The 22363-nt window shown below is 37.3% G+C and overlaps 4 protein-coding genes across 4 annotated transcripts; 1 reads left to right on the plus strand and 3 right to left on the minus strand.

The window, feature by feature from the left end:
- Positions 1-259: 259 nt before the first annotated feature.
- BHQ10_005970 (uncharacterized protein) lies at positions 260-2590 on the minus strand (the record flags this gene model as incomplete). The annotated part of the gene is made up of 2 exons (XM_040878504.1): positions 260-376; positions 428-2590. The coding sequence occupies 2 exons, from the start codon at positions 2588-2590 to the stop codon at positions 260-262; spliced, it is 2280 nt and encodes a 759-aa protein (XP_040734474.1).
- Positions 2591-3721: 1131 nt separating this feature from the next.
- BHQ10_005971 (uncharacterized protein) lies at positions 3722-5822 on the plus strand (the record flags this gene model as incomplete). The annotated part of the gene is made up of 4 exons (XM_040878505.1): positions 3722-4019; positions 4074-5557; positions 5620-5693; positions 5747-5822. The coding sequence occupies 4 exons, from the start codon at positions 3722-3724 to the stop codon at positions 5820-5822; spliced, it is 1932 nt and encodes a 643-aa protein (XP_040734475.1).
- Positions 5823-6073: 251 nt separating this feature from the next.
- BHQ10_005972 (uncharacterized protein) lies at positions 6074-7696 on the minus strand (the record flags this gene model as incomplete). The annotated part of the gene is made up of 1 exon (XM_040878506.1): positions 6074-7696. One exon carries the CDS (start codon positions 7694-7696, stop codon positions 6074-6076), a length of 1623 nt encoding a protein of 540 aa, XP_040734476.1.
- A 323-nt stretch (positions 7697-8019) lies between these two features.
- Positions 8020-11970, minus strand: BHQ10_005973 (uncharacterized protein; the record flags this gene model as incomplete). The annotated part of the gene is made up of 9 exons (XM_040878507.1): positions 8020-8199; positions 8268-8668; positions 8726-8984; positions 9035-9135; positions 9192-9212; positions 9269-9293; positions 9345-9403; positions 9454-11778; positions 11835-11970. 9 exons carry the CDS (start codon positions 11968-11970, stop codon positions 8020-8022), a joined length of 3507 nt encoding a protein of 1168 aa, XP_040734477.1.
- Positions 11971-22363: the final 10393 nt, after the last annotated feature.

Genomic DNA, 22363 nt, shown 5'->3' on the forward strand with positions numbered 1-22363 from the left:
AAGGGCGACTTTTTTCTGGTTGATGATTGACCATGCCTGTGTATATCCATACTGTATTCATAATGATGACTCCATTTGTCCAGCCATTTGCGTGGCATGCACTAGAATCTTGAAAGGAAGTGTATCTATATTTTCAAGTTGCTGCTTGTTATTTAACTTTTCATTCCCTGAATTACCACAGAGTCGTAAACGACATGCTTCTGTCTATGCCATTCGAGTAAGAAATAAGTCTAATTGTTCTCCTTTAATCTCGGCTTGTCTACCGACCGCCTCGCATCCTCTCCTTGCGCGCAAGTCTCTCACTGGCCCGTAAGAGAGCCGAGCGGATATCTCCCTTGGGGAAACTCGAGATGTCGTAGTACATAGGTGAAATTTCCTAGAAAGATGGTTAGAGCTATTTCTTGAAGAAGAGGGAAAATGCACCTACCAGAAGCCACTCAGCTTTCACAGCTGTAATAGTACGAATATAATTCTTCGTCGTGAGCACAAATTCATTATAAAGCACCCATTCAGCATCATGGCCGAGAACCGTGCTGGGATGCAAAAGAACATGTTGATTGTCCTTGACAGTGGTGTACATGCTCTTGCCCGTACTTTCCTTCTTGGCGATCTGCATAAAGAATCCAGCCACAAGGGCGCGGCGGATATTCTCGTAGTATTTCTTATCCTCAAACGGCGTAGATACGAGGTCAATTTCTTCGCGTTCCATGATACGTTGCAGTTGCATTCGCACGTTATCCGCAGACTGAAGGGAGCGGAGAGAGAGGAAGTGGTCGTGACACCATTGTTTCGGGTCATTTTGGGCATCTGCGCTCTTGAAAGCGTGATACACGTTCAGGAGTGTGAGATGGTCACCGTCTGGATGTGCGAAGAGGTTCTTCATTTCGTCGGCGCGTTTTCTTTGTGCGTGTGGCCGTACAAATACTTGAGGCACAGACAGCAGGGCGGTTATAGATAGTATTTCGTTGGAGCAGTAGAACTCTGGGGATGTGACCAACATCACGGCAAGTGCTGGGTCAAGAGGGAATTCAGAGGCCAGACGACCCAGTTGGGTCAAATTAMCATCGTCATCGAGACAGGCTAAGTAATTGAGCTCTTCTAAAGCTCTCATCAGTGTCTCCGGCGCAGGAGGGTCCATGAGATCGAAATGCACCAAATCGTCGATCCCGAGCTTCTTAAGCTCAAGAACAGTGGAAGAAAGGTTAGACCGAAGAATTTCCGGGTATGTCTGGTCAATAAGCTCCTTCTTGAACGCAGCCTCCGTATACAAACGGAAGCATTTTCCAGGACGTGTACGACCGGCACGACCGGCTCTTTGCTGCGCGGACGCTTTGGAAATGGGCGATACCAGTAGAGACTCAACTCGAATACGGGGGTTGTAGACTTTTTGTTTGGAGAATCCCGGATCGACGACATAGACGATACCGTCGATAGTAAGAGATGTTTCAGCTATGTTGGTTGAAACAATAACCTTACGACCAGGGCGTCCGCCAGGTCTGCGCGGGCTAGGGGCCGGTTCAAAGATACGTTGTTGCATGTGCGGCGGTAAACTACCATACAGCGCATAAACCTTCATTGGACCTGCATCCGCTTCTCTCGTCATTTCGTCTGCTTCGAGAGAGATCTTCCTAACCGCATCTTCGATTTCTTCTTCACCCGTCAAAAACAACAGAATATCGCCTTCCGGTTCGGTAGCGTGAATTTGCAGCACTGTGCGAATGGCGGCTTCAACATAATCTTGTTCTGGCTCAGGTGTGTAGAAAATTTCGACTGGGTGAGTTCTTCCTGGAACTGCAAGCAATGGGGCATCATTGAAATACCGCTGAAACTTTTGGGCATCCAAAGTGGCGGACATGATGATGATTTTCAAATCCGGCCTCCGTACCACCACCTCCTTAAGCAAGCCCATCAATATATCGGTCGCCATGGTACGCTCGTGGGCCTCGTCAAGTATGATCGTACTGTAACGCTGGAGGTTGTGATCGTTCATTGCTTCTCGGAGAAGCATACCATCGGTCATGTACTTGAGGATTGTCTTCGGGCTAGTCATATCCTCAAAACGAATGCTATAACCGACCTCTTCGCCCAACTTGACATCCATTTCAGCGGCCACACGTTGCGCAACAGACATTGCGGCGACTCGACGTGGCTGGGTACATGCGACCATCTTGCGTTGCGTCTGTGGAAGGTCGTCAAAGAGGACGAACTGGGGGATCTGCGTGGTCTTTCCGGAACCGGTCTCACCCACGAAAACGAGGATTTGTGATTTCTGATAAAGCTGCAGGAATTCGTCTCTCTGCTGGTGGACAGGCAGGTTTCGCCGGGTTTTCAGAATGGAAAAGTAGGTACTTGAAAAAGGACGGTCGTTGAAAGGATTGCTATCTGCATCTTCGGCTTCCTGGGCGAGCGCAGCGGTAGTCTGGTGTCTTTTGAACTTTGCGAAAGCACCGCTATTTGAGCTTTCGTCGCCATTCTTCTCTGGGTACATATGAGCGAGGTATGGGTTGTTGCGGGGATCCATTTCAGCGGTATCCTTCTTCTGCCGCTTAGCGCGCGAACTGTCTGCTAAATCAGGACGTCTATCACCCATAATGATAGTCGCAGTAGTCTGAAGCGGAAAATACAAGACACGCACCGAAATTGCACAAGAGAAGATGGTGTGAGACCGGTCTTTCAATGAAGAAAAGAAGAGAAGAAAAAAAGTTGAGTTTGTTGCCGGATAAGGCTGAAGCTCTTATCGGAGTCACCGCCTGCCGTATCGGGGCAAATCGGCCAGGCACGCGGGACATCCCAGAAACAAAAGAAACAAAAAATATTGACCCCCTCCTTCACACAACAAGGAGTGCTGTCCGTTTGTCCTGGCCAAGGGAGTGACATCTCTTGCATCCCAGTCTGCAGCCGTCCACCTAGTCGATCTTCGACCCCCTTCATCCCTACCCGAATTCTGTCTATTGCCGGAACCTTGAAATCCCTCGGGCACCCTATCGAAAGGATTCTTCATAATGTCCACTGAATAGTCTCAATTTAAACTTATTCAAGCAATCTTTCAATTTTGTTCTCGAGGACTTCTTCAGGCCGCATACTGAGCAATTAAAATTTTGCATGACAATATTGTTCGGCCAGTTGAAAGCATTTACTTCGGCAGAAACGCTGCGCTGCCCCTCCCGGTAGACTGATATTCTTGATTTCCCAGCACTTCCCAGATTATATTAATACAGGTATCATGGAGACAGTTCCAGAAACTGAGGACATAGTCCATTCGTTCTGTATAGGCCAGCATGAATCCAACCGCCAAGTACCCTTGAATACACGGGCTATACAGTTTGCTCACGCAAGTAATGTAAGCTCTGGGAGTCTTATTGACAGAATGCTTACAGAAGACTGACCAATTCAGTATGACATGCTTACTACGCCAATAACGACTTCGCATTTTCATTCGCGCGTCTTATCTTTGCTGTCATCGCATTTGTCTTCAGTGGAACCACCATCTTTTGATGCAGTTGGCACTCGAGGAACCTCTTTCAACACAAGAGCCGTCACTGTTCCTCCTCTAGCACCGGCAGATACTCATTTGACACCAAATGAAGCAATCAGCCAGGTGGTTGGAATCACTTCTTCATGGATCGATCTATGTTCACCAGACCCTTTGATAGCGGAGATTTCTCGTCAAGTACTGATGTTAGAAGTTGCATACGCAGCATTCTGCGGCATTAGCTTTCTCATGATTCCAGGTCCTAAACTTCAGCATGGAAATCTTCATTCCGATGGACTGATCTACTACGCCAGAGCTATACAAGAGGCTCTGAACATTGCACCATATATTCAGTTCCACATTTGGCTGGGAATGATTGAGAGCTCGGAACTTGAAACTACTCAAATGGGTGACTTGTCTCCTTTTGCACGAACTGAGTTCCTTGACCCAAGCGAAGACCGAACGGCAAAGATTGATCTTTTTGGGACCTGGGATGCATGGGAAATCATTCGAACAACCTGCAAACACCACTCCAGGTTACTTGTCGGTAAGAACAAAAAAATGAAGCTTTGAGTATCCGACGTCTGATGAATATTTCCAGCTCTCGCACTTCCAAAACATCTTCCGATCCTGCAAGTCCAAACAAGGTGGTATTCTGAACCTGTCCACCTATTGACAATCGATGGAATGACTTTCATCAAGAATCAGAAAGGATATCCTGTCTTGTCTAAGGCCCATCAGGCCCTGATAGCAAAGTTCATGAGACTTCGTACGCCACCATGGATTCTGCTTTGTGATGTGGGCCCCATTCCTGGCCTTGAGATAGATGATGAACCCCAGTCGGGGGCTTCTCCAGCAGATAAAGCCGATTTCCCTACCATAGCGCAGACTATGTCTCAGGCGAAAAAGCATCAAGATCCTACACCTCATCTATCCTATATGAGAAACCTGCAACAGCGCCAACCCCCTCGCACTCCCATTGAACGATTCGGCACTGGATATCAAGATTATTTGCAAGCACCCCTGCAACCCTTGACAGTGAACTTGGAGAGTATTACCTACGAGGTGTTTGAAAAAGACCCTATCAAGTATGCATGGTATGAGCGAGCTGTCGCAAAAGCTCTGAATGACTGGATGGAGCAGAAGAAACCCACATCAGGCCCAGAAGGCAAAGTAGTTGTTGCTGTTGTGGGTGCGGGACGTGGCCCTCTAGTAACACGTGCTCTGCGTGCAAGTGCAGAAACCGGAGTGAAGATCGAGATGTGGGTTGTTGAGAAGAACCCGAATGCTTTTGTTCTACTCCAACGCCATAACGAGAATATCTGGGGCGGTGTTTGCAATTTGGTCAAATCGGATATGCGAAGCTGGAAGGGGCCTCATAGAGCCATCGAAAATTCACCAAATTCGGGTTCCGCAGCATCGGTCAGGCATACACCTATTGACATCCTCATATCCGAGCTGCTAGGCTCTTTTGGAGACAACGAGCTCTCGCCAGAATGCTTAGATGGAGTGACGCATCTACTCAACCCAGGTCACGGCATTTCTATCCCAGCATCATATTCGGCACATTTGACTCCTATTGCCGCGCCAAAGCTATACGCCGACATATGTGGCCAGCGGATATCCAACCCTGCCGCACCGGAAACGCCATATGTAGTCATGCTCCATGCCATTGATTACTTGTCTACGACATCACCACCTGGAGGATCCGCGACTGGCCACACAGCTCAACTCAGTAGCAGCGTTGGTAGTACACACAGCGCAGTCGGAGCCAGAAACTCAACGTCAACTCCACCTCCAATCTTTGAAGCTCCGACTCCTATCGTACTCCCAACGTGGTCCTTTTCGCACCACAATCCCAATATCCCTCCTCAGTCAACGACTTCATCTATGATTGCTAACGAGCATAACGTTCGTCAAACCCGTCTTGCGTTCCCGTGCCAGAATCGCGGCGTCTGTCACGGGTTGGCCGGGTACTTTGAGACTGTGCTTTATGGTGATATTGAGTTATCGACTAATCCAGTGACTATGGATGCCAAGAGTTCTGGGATGATTAGTTGGTTCCCCATATACTTTCCACTCAAGGTAGCTTCCCTCGAAAGGTTGTAGTGGCTTGAGATTTGTCTTGCTAATTTTGCGCTAAATAGACTCCCCTCTATGTCCCTGACAACGGCGAAGTCGTCGTAACAATGTACCGACAAACCGACAACCGCAAAGTCTGGTATGAATGGATGGTCGAAGTATTCCGTCTTGAGCGCACATCGTCCACACCAGCTGCAGCAAGTCCACAACGAAGCACTACGCCGATAATGATGAGCGGAGGGCTAAGAAATGTTCCTATGGCCGCTAACAAAACACAGAGTGGTTATAGGCGAATTCGTGTGGGCATGAGTGAGATGCATTCGAGTATCAAGGAGGGTTGTCTTATGTGATTCATTCAATTGAGTTGTGTAAGAAGGATGAAAAGTCAAGTAATAAATATTGTTATATTGTGATTTTTCTTACCGTCTGAATATACCTAATCTTCATTCCAATCAAGGTCCCCACTAAGTAGCGATCACCTAAATAGATAGTTCTGGCCTGGATAGACGCATTCATAACTCAGTCACGCCTCGTCTTAACCGACCGCCACTCAATCATCAAACTCCCAATCATCGTCGTACACGCCAATCCCACAACAAAATACCACGTCTGAATCAGACTCTCATCAATCGCCACAAGAACCTCTTTTGAGTTTGTAGGCGACAAGCCCGACACAATCTGCGTCAGTCCCATCTGCTCAATATCCGTTCCATTAACCCCCGGCACCAGACCCTTCAAATTCGTCTCGAGCTGATTCACAAAGAGCACCTGCGCAACAGCAATGGCCACAGAAGGGCCAAAGGACTGCCAGAAAAGCATAATCGATGTTCCCAGCGGAATATCATCTGTATCTAGCACCGTCTGCACCGCGTTCTGCGGGCCCTGGAAGCCGATGCCGTACGCCAGGCCGGAAAACCCAGTATAGATAATCAACTGCGTGAAACTAGTATTGATTCTGAGCGTGGTTATGAGGCCCGCGGCAATGGGCATTGTGATGGACGCAAAGAGCATGAAGGGCGCATAATACCCCATAGAGCTGGTTCCGATGCCATGCACAAGCGCGCCAATGGTGCCTGCGATGATGATGGGGAGCATCATGTATCCGCTTTTGGCGGGCGAGTATCCTCGGACGACTTGATAGTATGTAGGAAGATAGTATTCGAGCACAGTGCCCGTGCTGTTGACGCATGTAATAAAGATACATCCAGCGACAATACTGCGGCGTTTGAGAATGCGTAAGGGGATAGCAGCCGCGTCCCCTCGACGGATTTGATTGTAGATGAATACTGCTATGAGAACCGCGAAAGCTACAAGGGGGCCTACCACCGCGCCGCTGTCCCAGGGATATTTCGTCCCGGCCCAGGAGAAAGCGAGAAAGAGACATGTCAGCGCCGGGATGAAGAGCATGTTACTCACCAAGTCGAGTTGAGCAATTTTTTGAGTGAGTTTCATCTGCGCAACGTCGCTGGGTTTTTGTGTATCGGAAAAGAAGTATATTGTCAACAACAATGTAGCCACGCCCATGGGGACGTTGATATAGAAACACCACCTCCAGCCGAATGATTCCACGATGAGACCACCTAGCAGCGGCGCGGAGAGTGTAGCTATGCCTTCGACGGCGGCGAGGATGCCGATAAACATGGGTCGTTTGCGTCGTGGTAATGATAGCACAAGGATCACCCAACAGCCTGAGAGAAGACCGGCAAAGCCCAGCCCGGCCACGGCCCGGCCGACGATGAGCATGGGCGATGTAGTAGCTGCACCACAAAGGACAGAGCCAATTATAGAGATGAAGTTCGAAAACAAGAACACGCGCTTGATAGAAAAGAGTTTATATGCCCTGCCGAACATGAATTGGGATGCGCACTGGCACAGTCTGAAGACGGATGAGTACCAGCCCACATCGGCGACGGTGTGGAAGTAGTCTGTTATACTGGGAACAGCTGTGGCGACAATATTCTGATCAATACTGCCCAGGATCAGGACTGCACCTAGGTTGATGAATAGAAGCCATAGTTTGATGCCGGTTGGGTAGTCGGCTTCTCTGGCCGAGTGGACCGATTGTGAGTCGGATATTCCATCAAAGGCGGTCGCCGGCCTGTTTGACGGGGGATTATCATCTGTATTTGTTGTGCCGGCCATCGCATATCATTGATCTATTGACGTGTATAAGTGCGGAGTTTGGAAATGCTAGAAGGATGATCATCCCGGGAAACACCTCTAATGTTTAGCGCCAACGACAGTAATTGCGTGATGCATAACTAGTGGCGGTGCCTAATCTATATATCAGTTATCAACCAGTCACGCTAGGGTAATTATTGTTGGAATTCTACATAGTATCTTAGCAAAAGAAGAATATCACTAAGCAATCTCAATATCGATAGTGAAAGTATCTATCTATACGCTCGCCTGAATACATTTCTACTGTCCCATGTACAGCACCGTGATATCAATGCAAGTAAAGTCTATGAATTTGATTTATCGAGTGTGCTGATATCAGCAGGTGGCTGCAGTGTCTGGCTGGATGACGCTTGCGCAAAACTCAATGGTGAAACGGAACTTGACGGTGGAGATGTCGTCAATCCTTTACGGATAGCGAGAACTGAATCCACAATGACCGCATCAATGCCGTTCGTAACTTGAAGCTGTACAGAAGAAGTGTTAGTGGTGTGTCCAAACAGTAGAGGTAACCTTATCACCAGGAGGGACGTACCTTGGCGTTTTCAGGGTCATTGTTTTGTGTTCCATATGAAACACAGACGAGTCCTGATTCTTTGACAACGCGTACAAGTCGTGGGCAAAGGACAAAAGGTTCTGCGGTAGAAACAATACCCAGTAGATTCCAGCGAGATGCGAAACGAATGGCTTCCTGGAGACTGCTTGCACGGATATCACCAACCTCACTGCTACCGGCATCGGTCAAGAAGAGAACTGGTATCGAAGGCTGCTTGAAAGACAAAAGCAGGCATATGTCAGGGTTGAAGCTGGAGAAAATCATATTGCGGCCTTCGCCCAAGTCGTAGACTTTTTCGAGGACGGTGTCGACGAATGAGTTGACTTCGACTGCATAAGTGTCCATTTCCTCTGCCTCACTTTCGTATAACGAAGGATACTCTGAGAGACAATGTTAGAATACCTATATTTTTCCCAAAAGACGCAAGTAAAACTCACTCATCTCAATATTGAATCCAACGGACTTAGGGAGTTTCTTGAATAGTTCTTCCAGAGTAGCAAAGGGCGCTTGAATGTGGTTACCACGAGTGTTTCCCTTGAAACCTTTCGCCTTGAAGTCGCGAGTGTGTTTCATCTTTTCACTTAGGGCTGCTGGATCAATAAGTGCTTCACCAACAGACATTGCACGTGGACGCTGGGATGCATCTACGCCGACGGCCTCTAGTCGTGGTGATCGTGTATCGTTGAGATGAAGGAACTTGAAATCTGTCAGCTTGCCACTCAAATGTTGTTCAAAAGGAGACTCACTTGTTCTAAGGTAAGAGTGTGAACCGGTGCATCAATTCCGGTCTCACTGACCAGGAAGTCATGGTAAATGACAGGGACGTGATCTTTAGTGAGTTGGACGTCTTTCATTTGGATTAGTGTGGATGGAAATCAAGTTTCATTTGAAAAATAAGCTTACCAAACTGCGCAAGAGTCAGTACTGTTGTCAACAAAATTCGAAAAGAGACTATGTGCTTACCTCTACATATGATGCACCCAAATTTGCAGCAGCAATAAATGACTAGGCAAAATTAGTCGGATTTTTATACGAGCAAGCTGATATGTTTCATACCTGAACAGTGTTCTCTCCCAGCTGAAGAGACCTTCGGCTTGCAAAGTTCTTACCAAGACCTAAACACAAAATTAAAATGTCATTCTCAGAAGCGTTACAGGAAGCCTACCTCGGTGACCAATCACCATAGGTGCGGTGACTGTTTTCCAGTATGTCTGATCATGATTGAGGGACATCTTAGGATGGCTGAATGGGGTGACGACAAGGAAATTGAAGGTCAAAGTTCCAATCACTTCAAGTGTGTTGGCAGCTATGATGGGCACAGTTATATCGCCTTGCAGACTAATGCGATTAGACCCAATTGATGGCCTGATACTAGAAAGCAAGGCTACGCCTCGCCCCACGATCTGGTTTGTGGATCCTGCGTACGTGGGAACCAAGTCAAACAAGAGCCTGACGCTGGTGAAATCCTTCGAGTAAAAAGTAATTGGCTCAGTGACGATGCTATCTTGAACCGGAAGATCGATTATCTCTGGTTCCCCGTGGGCGCCGCTAGCAGATACGACGACAGATAGCGCGGTGTCCAGCTGAGTAGTATGCGCACTAGTAATAGGTATACGATCTAGACTCACAGGAGGGGAAGTCTTTCGCATATCCATAGTACCCAAACTGACCAGAATCATGCTTTCGTCGGTAAGGTACCTATGTCCGAAAGTCTTGAGGGGTTCCACAGATCGAGAACCATAATTTGACGAAGAAGTAGCATTGACATTGGATCTGCGATCGGTCAACGACCCTAAAGGAGGCGATGACGTGCGCGCCGGCACTGTTATAGTAACATCATTCTCTTCAACAGAGGGAGGTTTGGTAACTTCAGCCAAGCGTTTAGCTATCTCTAGATGACCTCGAAGCGCTGCATGTTCCTTGGCAGTCCATCCTGACGAGTCCGGCCGTTCCAGATCAGCACCCGCCTTGATAAGAAGTTCCGCAACAGCCAATGCACCATCCACGCATGCAATGAACAGTGGTGTCCATGAGTAGGTGGATTCTGCTAATTCCGTATTGGCTTTCTGGTTTGCAGTTCCATCTAATAGCAACTTTGCGCATTGACTATGGTTGAACCGAGCAGCAACATGTAGAGCTGTTTCACCCTGCTCATCTTGATAATTGATGTCGACGCCTGCTTCAACAAGCAACTGGACAATATCCACAAAGTTTGCCTTGACTGCCATTGCCAATACGGCGCTGGACTTTGAGATATGCTTCCTGATAGCGCTTCTTTCGCCGTCCTTTGGTGCTCCCTTGGATTCCTCCTCCGCTTGTAGGAGAGCTTTGGTTGTCAAGGGGTGTCCACCAACAACACTAAGATGTAAAGGAGCCCAGCCTTCCGAATCTTGCCAATTAGGGCCGTCTATACCTTCGGATACATCAAACATATCCCATTGTTTAAGGTGTTCAATGATAACTTCGCAAACAACTCTGAATCCGTACTGGGAACCATAATGAAGAGGAGTTCTGCCGGAAAGATCCTGGGCCAGCAGCCCGGATCTTTGATTTGGGCGTAGATGGTCCAGCAAGTACTGCAACAGTGAGACTGCCTCATCATCTCTAGTCAAGAGCTGCTTCTGTTGAGCTTCCTTTACAACATTCCGTGGTGGCAGTAAGCTGGGTGCGGCCGCAGGGGTAATATAGGTGGATTCCTCTGGATAATCCAAGGGGATTGTTCCAGCGGGATCTGAGTCCAAAGTACTCTGAGCTCTGCCAATAGAGATCACAAGTCGATGAATGCAGTTCCGCTTGTTGATGTCATCCTGTTCTTCTAGTGAATCAATTTCCCCTAGCAAGAGCTCGATGGAGGATCTAGCCCGACAAGCGATCGCACGTTGCAGGAGATTCTTTTGCAACATTGGATAGACAAGATCTCCTTGCTCTTTGGCAAAGACTTTCAAGCTTTCGAGTTGTTCTGACAAAGCCGAAGTATCGTCCTTTCGGAGCGCTGCGTCGACAGCTGAGAGCAAACTGGGAGGCACATTCAGGCTTGGCCGAGAGGGAACCTTTGTTAGAGTCAAAGACTTGACGGAGTCAGAGTCATCTGAAACCTTTCGGTCCCCAAAGATGGAAAGCCACTCATTGATCTTGGTGGTTGCTTGAGTGAGTTGAGCATTGGACGCGAACGGCGCAGGGTCCACCTTTGCCGCGAGATATCGCTTCTGTGCTTCAGCTCCAGGAATCTTCTTATCGAGCTTCTTGGTGATTTTGATGAAGCCGCGGCGATTGACCTCGCCGTACCATTGCAGCTTACGAAGCTGTCCTCGAAGCTCTAGGAGAGCAGTGACAAGGTCTCCAATGTCTTCTGCATCGAGAGCTTGTCCGGCAGCCAGGGAGTTTCCAAACCGATCTTCCAAGATTTTGAGGCGTCGCGTGAAGTCGGCCAACTTTTTGTTATAAAAGTGGTCTACATCCTCGAGATTTCGATCGAGCGAGTAGAAAAAGCCTATGACAAGAATATCAGTCTTTAATATCCACGGAAAATAGGATACCACGACTTACCAACAAGGTCAACATCGTCCTGTGCTTCTTGACTATCAGAAGCAGATTTAATGAGCTTTTTCAAAGCTTTGTAGTTGATGTATGAGGAGCTCCACTCCGGGACAACGTTTCGAGGAAGATTGCGACCGAACTTCATACTGTGCACACAAAGGCCCGATTGAACCCTTTGATTCCGATGACCTTTGTATACTTTTGTTCACGACGCAGCTCAGTTCAACACCGAGAAACAATGATCACGAATCGAATCGTATGCGGGGGATGAAGTCCTCGGATTAGGGCTTCGCGGAAGGAAGCGGGGGCGCGCAAGAGTCACAAAAAGCTCTGGAGATTCTCAAAAAATCGAAAAATCGGCACAAAGGAAAAAGGAAATATCGTTTGAAGGGAGGTGAAGATCCATTTGAGCTAAATGGCCTGCATTTTTCTCTTTTTCAATCGTCGAATTTTAAGAGGTTCAGACGGAAAGTGAAAGGAAAAAAGAAGAGATCAAAATTCGTCAAATGACTAATAGGCTTCTAGAGGAAATTGCGGTAAAGCGGTAGCTTTGGGCGAAGGAGCTAGAAAGTGAAAAGACAGTCAATCACGTGTATTTTCTAATTAGAACTTTGAAAGGAATGTGTAGCTTTGAGGGTACGTAGCTGATACACTAAAATTAGGTGCAACAAGCTAGACAATCAATAGCTCAAGCCATCCTTACCTGTTTCTGTCTCTGGAGTCGGTGTCTCCACGAGTTGAGCAGTGCACGGTTCAGAGTACGGGGGAGGCGGAAATAAGAAAGAAAAACTAGATCTCGTGAATGAGTCACTCGTGATTCAGGGCGATTAGGCTTCGGCACTGATCGCACGTAGTGAAGCAAGTAATAAGTATTGGCGAAGGTTTGAATGTAAGAAAATTCAGTGAGGGAGTAGGGGGAGTAGGGGGAGTAGGAAACGGACAATGACTCGGCAGGGGCTACCTCGTCACGCTTTTACAGGCAGGCATGGTGAATTGATTGACTGATGGCCATCTCCAGGGGTCCAGAATAATGACGAGGATCTTGATAGAGGGCCCAGACAGAGAGCTCGTAGAGAGATACGATGGAGCTGATGGATCTCCAGGCAGGCGGTGATTGACGCCAAAGCTTGGGTGTGCCCCACCATGGCGGGGACTAAACGCTACGTATTGCAAATACTTTAATTACTCAAATAAACATGCGTGGCTCAACACAAATCTTGTATTTCACTTACGAAAGAAAGTAGCCGGAATGTTCTGACACGAAAGCCGGAAAGCCAATGACGAGCAGCCCTCAATCACATGCTTCGAACCTGATGTTGACCGATTTTTACACTAGAGCGCTTACGGCAGTACGGTGGAGAATGTTACGAAACCAACTTGCATGATACTAGGCAGAATCTAGTACTATTAAAGGAAGACGTTTATTAAAGCAGCTAACACCACAACTAGTCATTTCTATAATTAGATACGTGGGCGGTCAGCTAAAAGATATAAACTTATAGTTAATATAAACAGGAAATATATAACTATATATACTTAAAAGAATAAAAAAATATAGAAAGATTATATATAGATAGAAAGAATAATTATTAGATATATACTAGTATCTATACTAGAGTGTAGAGGAAAATATAGAAAATATAATCTATATAAATATACTTATTTATTATATATTTAGTTATTTTTTATAGCTTTTTAATATAAGTTACTCAAATATAATAGTAAGAATTAATAAGATATTTATATTTATATAAGTACTAAACTATATAAGAGATCTCTTTTATTTTAATTATATTAAAACTTCTAGTATTGATTAACTATTATTACTTTATTCACTTAGCTTATTTTATTAATATTTAATCCTAAATCTTTATATAGTTTAATAAAGCCTAGTATACCTCAACATAACACTATTTAACTAAGATGGATCTAGATTTATAATAAAAGAGCTATTATCTTAACTCTAAAATACGCTAGAAGTAAAATACTATTAAATAAAAAAATGTTACTAAGTTAAATAAGTACTATTTAAAGAGAAAATAATCTAATATAATAAAAGAAATATTAATAAAAAGTATTATAAATAAYTAAAYTYTAATAGCTTARAAAATAAYARTAATATAARTTAGAATTATTAAATTAAAAGCTACTTAAGCTTCAAGATCTTAGCTTAAGATTAATAAACTAATACTATTTAAAGAAGATTAAAAAAGTTTATAATCTTTTTTAATATAAATATAGCTTTATTTTATAACTAATATCCAGCTATTTATAGGAAAAATAGATAAAATTCTAGCTATCTCTATCTTCTTAGAAGAAGAAGTAATGGATTAGTTTGAATTATATATATAAGTATAGTTTAAAGAAACTAAAAATAAATAAAATAATAAGATTAATAAAATATTTACTAACTATAGAATATTTATTAAAAAAATTAAGTTAATATTTAAAGAAATTAATAAATGAAACTCTATAGTTTAAAAAATATAGTAACTATAATAAATTATATTAGTATTAGATTATATCTTATAATTTTATTAAATTAGCTTCCATCTAGGATAGGATAATAAAGTTAAGATAAATTAGTTTTATTAAGGCCTAAAAGATAAAATTAAAGATAAAATTATAAAAATTCTAAAATAACCTAACACACTAATTAATATAATTAATATAGTGATTAAACTTAATAACTGATTATACAAGAGATGAATGGAAAAGTAGTAGAAAAAAGGATAGAGGAACTATAAAGGAAAAACCTACTATTAAGCTAACTAAGGCTATAAGCAAAATAACCCTTATAGATTAATACTAATAGAATTGGATGCAACAGCTAAGCCTAAAGAAATTAATAAGAAGCCCAAGAATAAAAGCAATATAAAATATTATAATTACTACAAGAAAGAACACTACATAAAGGAATATAGAAGTCCAAGAAAAGAAAGATAACTTAAAGCAACCTAATACAATAAAGAAAATTAGGAAAACTATACTAAATAGAAAAATAACTATAATATTAGTAACTACTAAGATAATAAGTGTTATAGCTTCAGTGAAATAGAAAGCAAAATAAATCTATATATAGAGATAATACACGCATTTGAACTTCATAGTTATAAGGACCAAAAGGTTACTAGTAAACCAAAAACTAAAGAAGAAGTTAGTGATATAATCTATAAAAGACTTAAGAGCTAGTATCACGACACTTAAAAAAGCTAAATTGAAGAAATCTCTACTAATAATAAATAGAAAGATATCAAATTAATACTAGGATTTAAGTATAAACTAGAGTGTTAAGAATTATATAATAACCCTAAATATCTAGATTATAGATCTATTATATAGGCCTTCTATACTAAAGACTAGTATAGTGTGTATCTAGATATAAAATAAGAAAGTAATTACTTCCTAAGAATTAAGAAAAAGAAGAAACCAAAAAACTATAAATAGCTAAAAAAAAAATAAAAGAAACTTATTAAAAAATTTATTATTATATCTAGAAAAGCAAAGCAGTAGATAAAGACTAGAAATATATAAAATATTTAAATAACTAATAGACTAGAATAAAGAACCAAGAATAAGATAATATTTAAAAATAAAAAAAAAATTTTAAAAAAAATAAATTTTAGAGAACTATTAAAAGATTTTATCAGTATATAATATATACTAAATAAAGATATAATATAAAAAAAAAATATTAGAAAAGTTCTTATAGAAATTAATAAAGCATTAAAATAATAAGACTAAGAACTCAAAGCTATTATATATAGAAAATACTTTAAAATCTAAGTTGATATACTAGGATTAAAAGTATAAATTATAATAGATTTAGAAGCTATAGGAAATTATATAGATCTAAAAATCTAAGAAAAACTATAAATATTAGAATAATAAAAAAGTAAACCAATCCCATTATTAGGACTTAACAGTAAGATACTATTAAAAATAAAACTTATAAAAAAAATAGAATAATTATTTATAACTATCAATAATTATATTAAAATGATTAACTTCAATATCATAAAATTAAGAAAAGATAATATTATACTAGAAGCTCTATAACTAAGAAAGTATAATCTAGAGATCTACTAGAAGACAGAATAGTTATAACTAATAAGATATAACTATAGAAGAACCTAGATTATTAAGGCTTCTAAGATAAAGGAAGACCTAGAGATCATTATTAAAAAAGTAATAAACACTTTCTTATAGGACAGAATCAAGGGTATAATTGTTACTAATATTATAGAAGAGATTATATTATAATAAGATTTTAATATGTTAGAAGAATAACTAGGTATTAAAATAGTAAAACACTAATTGAAGAGCAGTATAGATATAGTATTATTTATAGAATATAGAGAGTTCAGAGAATTGTTTAATAGAATATATAAAACCTTGCTAGAATATAGTGAGTAGGATTATACTATTTCTTTTAAAAAAGGCAAAGAATTAGTACCTTAGAAGATTTACTTAATTTTGGGAAATGAGGAAGAATCTCTGAAGAAATATCTTGAAGAGAATTTGAAAAAGGGATATATAAGACTATCAACATCACTGGCAGGATATCTAATATTATTTATTAAGAAAAAGGGAATAACAGAATTGAGACTATATATTGATTTTTGGTAATTTAATAATATCACAATAAAGGACAGTTATCTCTTATTCCTAATCATAAAGATACAGGATAAAGTCAGAAATAAGAAATAGTTTACTAAACTTAATATTACTGATGTGTATAATCGCCTTAAGATTAAGAGAGGTGAAGAATGGAAAATAGTATTTAAAATAAAATATGGTCATTTCGAATACTTGGTTATGCTATTTAGGCTCATCAATACACCAACAGTATTTTAATGATATATTAATAATGTGATGTCACCCTATCTATACGATTTTACTATCACATATTTAGACAACATCTTAATATTCTTAGACACATTAGAAGAACACATATAATATGTGAAAAAGGTACTAAGTAATCTATAAGAAGCTAAGCTATAAGTTAAATTAAAGAAATATGAATTTTATATGTAAGAAATAGATTTCTTAAGATACAGAATCATATAGATAAGAATTGAGATAGAAAAGGAAAAAGTTAAGACAATCTAAGATTAGCCTGAACCAAAAAATCTCAAAGAATTATAATCATTTATTAGACTAATCAATTATTATTAACGATATATCTAGAACTATACAAAAATTATAGAACCTATGTTCAGACTGTTGAAAAAAGACTAACTATATAAATAGAAAATAGAATAAAGAAATGTATTTGAGGAAGCTAAATATAGGATTATAATAGTATTAATATTAATACAATATAATCTAGAAAAGCTAATAATAATAAAAACAGATACATTAGACTTCGTAATTAAAGCAGCAATAATATAACTAGACGAAAATAGGAAATTAAGACTAGTCATCTATTACTCAAGGAAACTGATTGATGCAGAACTAAACTATAAGATATATAATAAAGAACTACTAGCGATAGTAGCAGCACTAAGACACTAGAGAGTATATCTAGAAAGAACAAAATATTTGATATAAATTATTATAGACTATAAAAACCTTACTTACTTCACAACAACTAAAGTGTTAATAAGAAGACAAGCAAGATAATTAAAACTACTTAGAAACTACTATTTTATAATTAAACATTATAAAGAAATAGAAAATAGAAAAGCAGATATTTTTAGTAAATAACTAGACTATAAAAAAAAAATTAAGAAATCTAAACCAGTATTATTATAACTAAATAAGATAGAACACTTAGAATATAATCTATAAATAGCCACACTCACGGCAATTATAGAAATAATTACTAATTTAGAATTACAAAATAAGATCATCAAAAAAATAGCTAAGAACAATATAATTTAAACTTTAATTAAAAAAGAAAATAACAAGATTATAACAATAAAAATAAGATTAGTATTTTAATATAGTTTAATCTATATCCTAAAATTACTATAAAACGAAATTATTTGACTTAATTATAATATTTTAACTAGTAGTTATCCAAAATAGATAAACACTATAAAAAGAATCACTAGAAACTATTACTAGCTAAGAATAATAAAAGATATTAAAATATATATTAAGGAATATAATTTATACTAAAAGAATAAAATTAAAAGATACTAACTCTATAAATTACTATAAGAAATCAAGGTACTAGAATATCTATAGCAATAGATTATAATAGATTATATCACAAAACTACTAGAGTTAGAAGAATATAACACAATCCTTATAATAGTAGACAAAATAATAAAATATACACATTTCATATTAACATTAGAAGAAATAGATGTAGAGGGATTAGCATTTAAGCTAATAAATAAAGTATTTAAATATTATAGAATACTAGAAGTTATAATATCTAATAAAAGACTAATATTCTCATTAAAACTATAGAAATTAATAATAGACTTTATAAGAGAGAAGTAACAACTATTAATAATATATCACCCTTAAACTAATAATTAAATAGAATAGATAAACTAGATACTAGTATAATACTTACAACACTATATTAATAATTACCAAAGTAACTGGGTGTTACTACTGCTAATAGTATAATTAGTATATAACTCTATATAATAATCAATAATAAGAGTTACACTATTCTTCACAAATAATAAAAGAGAACTTAGATTACTAAAACAGCCATAGTATTAGGAACCTATTAATGAAGTAGTAGATAGATTTATTTAAAATATAAAGATGATATACTTCTATCTTTAAATAGAAATCACTAATCAAAATAAACTGAATGAAGGGTACTATAATAAAAAATATCTAAAGAGACTAGACTTCTAAAAAAAAAAGAAAATATATCTTTTAAGAAAAAATATTTAAACTATAAAACTAAGTAATAAATTTAACCACTTATAAATTAGATTATTTAAAATTAAAGAAAAGATAAATAAAATTAATTATAAATTTAAACTACTAAACATTATAAAAATATATCTAATTTTCTATATTTTATTACTAGAACCAGCATTATAAAATGCTAAAATATAAAATAATATTATTATTAAATAAGAAACCTATGAAGTCGAAGAAATATTAGCAACAAAGATGATTGAAAACTGGAAAAGATACTTAGTGAAATAGAAAGGATACGATGAATCAGAAAGTACATAGGAAGTGATTAAAAATCTTATTAGAGTATAAGATGTAATTAAGGATTTTTATAGAAAATTACGCTTGTTAGGAAAGTATCCTATAATAGAAGATTAGATAATATAAGTAGTCTAGGATTAACAAGTAGTATCTTAATATCTATAGATTATTTGGACGTAGTGTTCAAATATCACTTATTAGGAGGGGTTAATAAAAGAATACCCTTAAGATCTTCTTTATTAAGAATATCTATTATAGTTAAATTATGATTTAATATTTTGGATCTACACTCTTTAAGAAATTATTACTGTTTAAAGAGGTGATTTATTTTCGTGAATAAAGTGGTTTACTTTTTTAAAGCTTCTCTTAGCTCTTTATTAATTTTATCTTTAGCCTTTTAAAGGTTAGACTACTTTTTTTTACTATAAAATTATTTTTTATATTTACAACCATAATAGGTATATAAAGTATAATTTTAATTCTTAGTATTTATTATACATATTTTATTCTTAGATTTATAATATTCGCAAGGATTGCTAATAGGGAAATTATTCTTTTAAATTTATTTAGACTACGCAATATAATAAGTAAGATGATCTTTAGAAGGAGGTATGTTAATATATTTTAAATATTTATTAAAGAAGAAAAGCAGGGTCACACTAAGAATAAGAGTGAGTTTTTCTATTTAAATCTTTAGGATAAAGGTCTTAAAGAGAGAGAGTAATATTATAAAACCAACTTATATAATACTAGATAGAATCTAGTACTATTAAGGGAAGATGTTTATTAAAGCAGTTAATACTATGACTAGTTATTTCTACAACTAGGTATATAGGTAGTTAGTTAAAAGATATAGGCTTATAATTAATATAAGTAGGAAATATATAACTATATATATTTAAAAGGATAAGGAAGTATAGAAAGATTGTATATAAGTAGAAAGAATAATTATTAGATATATACTAGTATCTATACTAGAGTATAGGAGAAAGTGTAGGAAATATAATCTATATAAATATACTTATTTACTATATATTTAATTATTTTTTATAGCTCTTTGATATAAGTCACTTAAATATAATAGTAAGAGTTAGTAAGACATTTATACTTGTATAGGCATTAGGCTATATGAAAGATCTTTTCTATTTTAGTTATATTAAGACTTCTAGTACTGATTAACTATTATTGCCCTATTCATTTAGCCTATCTTATCGACATCCAATCCCGAACCTTTGTGTGGTTCAGCAAAGCCTAGCGTACCTCGACACAACGCTGTTTAACTAAGGTGGATCCAGGTCCGTGACAGAGAAGCGACAAAAGAAGGGATATTATTCGATATTGTTAAATACATTTGGCACACCCTTCAGGACATCCTTATAAGGGGTTTTTGGGTGCTATTTATGCATAGAAGAATATATGTAAAATAAGTAATGATATTTAATAGAATATTCTAGATATCTATCTTCTTGCCAGTTTATAGAGCTTTAAATTAAGTTGATTCTTAAATATTCTTTTTAATAATTTTATATAATTAAGATTCTAAATATCTATAGATGCTAAATTAGATTTAGAGCACCTTGACATTTAATATATCTTTTTAAAATAAAAAACTTAAAGTATTTAATCCTATACTAAATCTAATATATTAATTAATTCTTAATATTAATATTATTCTAGGAATTATTGGCCATATAATATTTTAGTAAAGCTATTTATAATTATGCTTTTAATATCTATTTATTCTATTAGAAAACACCTAGCTTAAATTTCTTAATAGAGCTAATAATAATAGATATTAATATACTTAAAGTTTATTTAAAACTAGGAATTCTTACTAATTAGTAGAAATATAGTTTACTTATTATTATAAAAAATAAATAGTGCTTTATTAGATATAAATTATATTATTTTAAAAATATATTTCTAAATATAAAGTTTTTTAGCGGTTTTAATAATAGTATAAAATTTAGCTTTAATAGTAGATATTTGTCAGAGAAAGCAAGAAGTCACAGCCAATGAATCAAGCCCCCAGGCACGGAAACTAATGCAAGATGGAACAAAGGATTATCCAAAGCTATTAGAGTTAGGGTATCAGAGCCATCAGAGCCGTTTGCTTGTAAATAGATATAATAGCTATAATTAGATCTATCAGAGCCAGTTATTAGGAATTAGATATAATAGCTATATTAATAATAGAATATATAAAKACACTTATTACAGCATATATTTAGTTTTATTCTATCATCTTAAATTAACTATTTAACCTTAAGTATACTATTACTTATAGATCTAGTTAACTAAAGCTCTCTTATTATTACTTAAATATACTGCTTTTTTCTAAACAGAATATCACCTAATTATTATTAAATAATAAGTTTACTTTAATCTAGATAATTATAAATTATTAGTTTATAATAATTTAAGATTCTTATTATAAAAGAGAAGTCTTAATAAGAAAGTAATATCTATCTTTTAGCAAATACTAATACCCTCTAAGATTTAGATCTATAGGCTAACTGTCAAAGAAACAGAACGTCACAGCCAATAGATAATAGTTCCCGCACTAGTTATGTAAGCAGGAAACAGCCTGTTCCAACAGCTATTTCACCAATAACAATTCTACTGTATAACTACCGATTACAAGAAATAGATCTAGTGAAATAAGAGCCAGGAATGGCCTCTTATAGGAATAGAGATCTTAGGACAAGAGACTCAAGAATCAATAGTTCTTGAGTAAAAAGTTTTAAGATGGATTAACTCTTAGAAATCAAGTCACAGAATAGTCATAGACAAAAGATATCTAGTGATATGAAACAACAAATTCATAAAGTATATCTTAGATATACTCTAAGTATACCCTAGGTATACTATATTATATCTAAGGTATATCATATTATATTAGAAGTATATTATATACTATCCTCCATCAGGAATCTCTTAAATATATAAAGACACTCACTTGCCCTCCTAGTTAGTTTTACTTACTATCTTAAATTAACTATTTAATCTTAAGCATACTATTACTCATAGATCTAGTTAACTGAAGCTCTCTTATTATTACTTAGGCATACTGCCCTTTCCTAAACAGAATACCACCTAACCGCCGTTAAGTGACGAGTTTACTCTGATCTAGACGATTACAAATCATCGGTTTACGACAATTTATATAATATTTTCTATTCTAGTGCTTAAATTAGAGTATAATTTATAATCTATATTAAAGCTCTTATAGCCTTTAATTATAAGTTTTCTTATAGATTAATTTCTTAAATTATACTTTTTAATCTTATACTAATAATATAATTAGCTTTTTTACTAAATTTATTTTACTCTAGAATATTAATAATTATAATAATTAATCTCTTTTTTTGTTTAGTATAATATACTTAAAAGATTAATTT

The sequence above is a fragment of the Talaromyces amestolkiae genome (genome assembly GCF_001896365.1).
Source record: "Talaromyces amestolkiae strain CIB chromosome Unknown scaffold10.1, whole genome shotgun sequence".
NCBI classification, from domain to species: Eukaryota; Fungi; Ascomycota; class Eurotiomycetes; order Eurotiales; family Trichocomaceae; genus Talaromyces; species Talaromyces amestolkiae.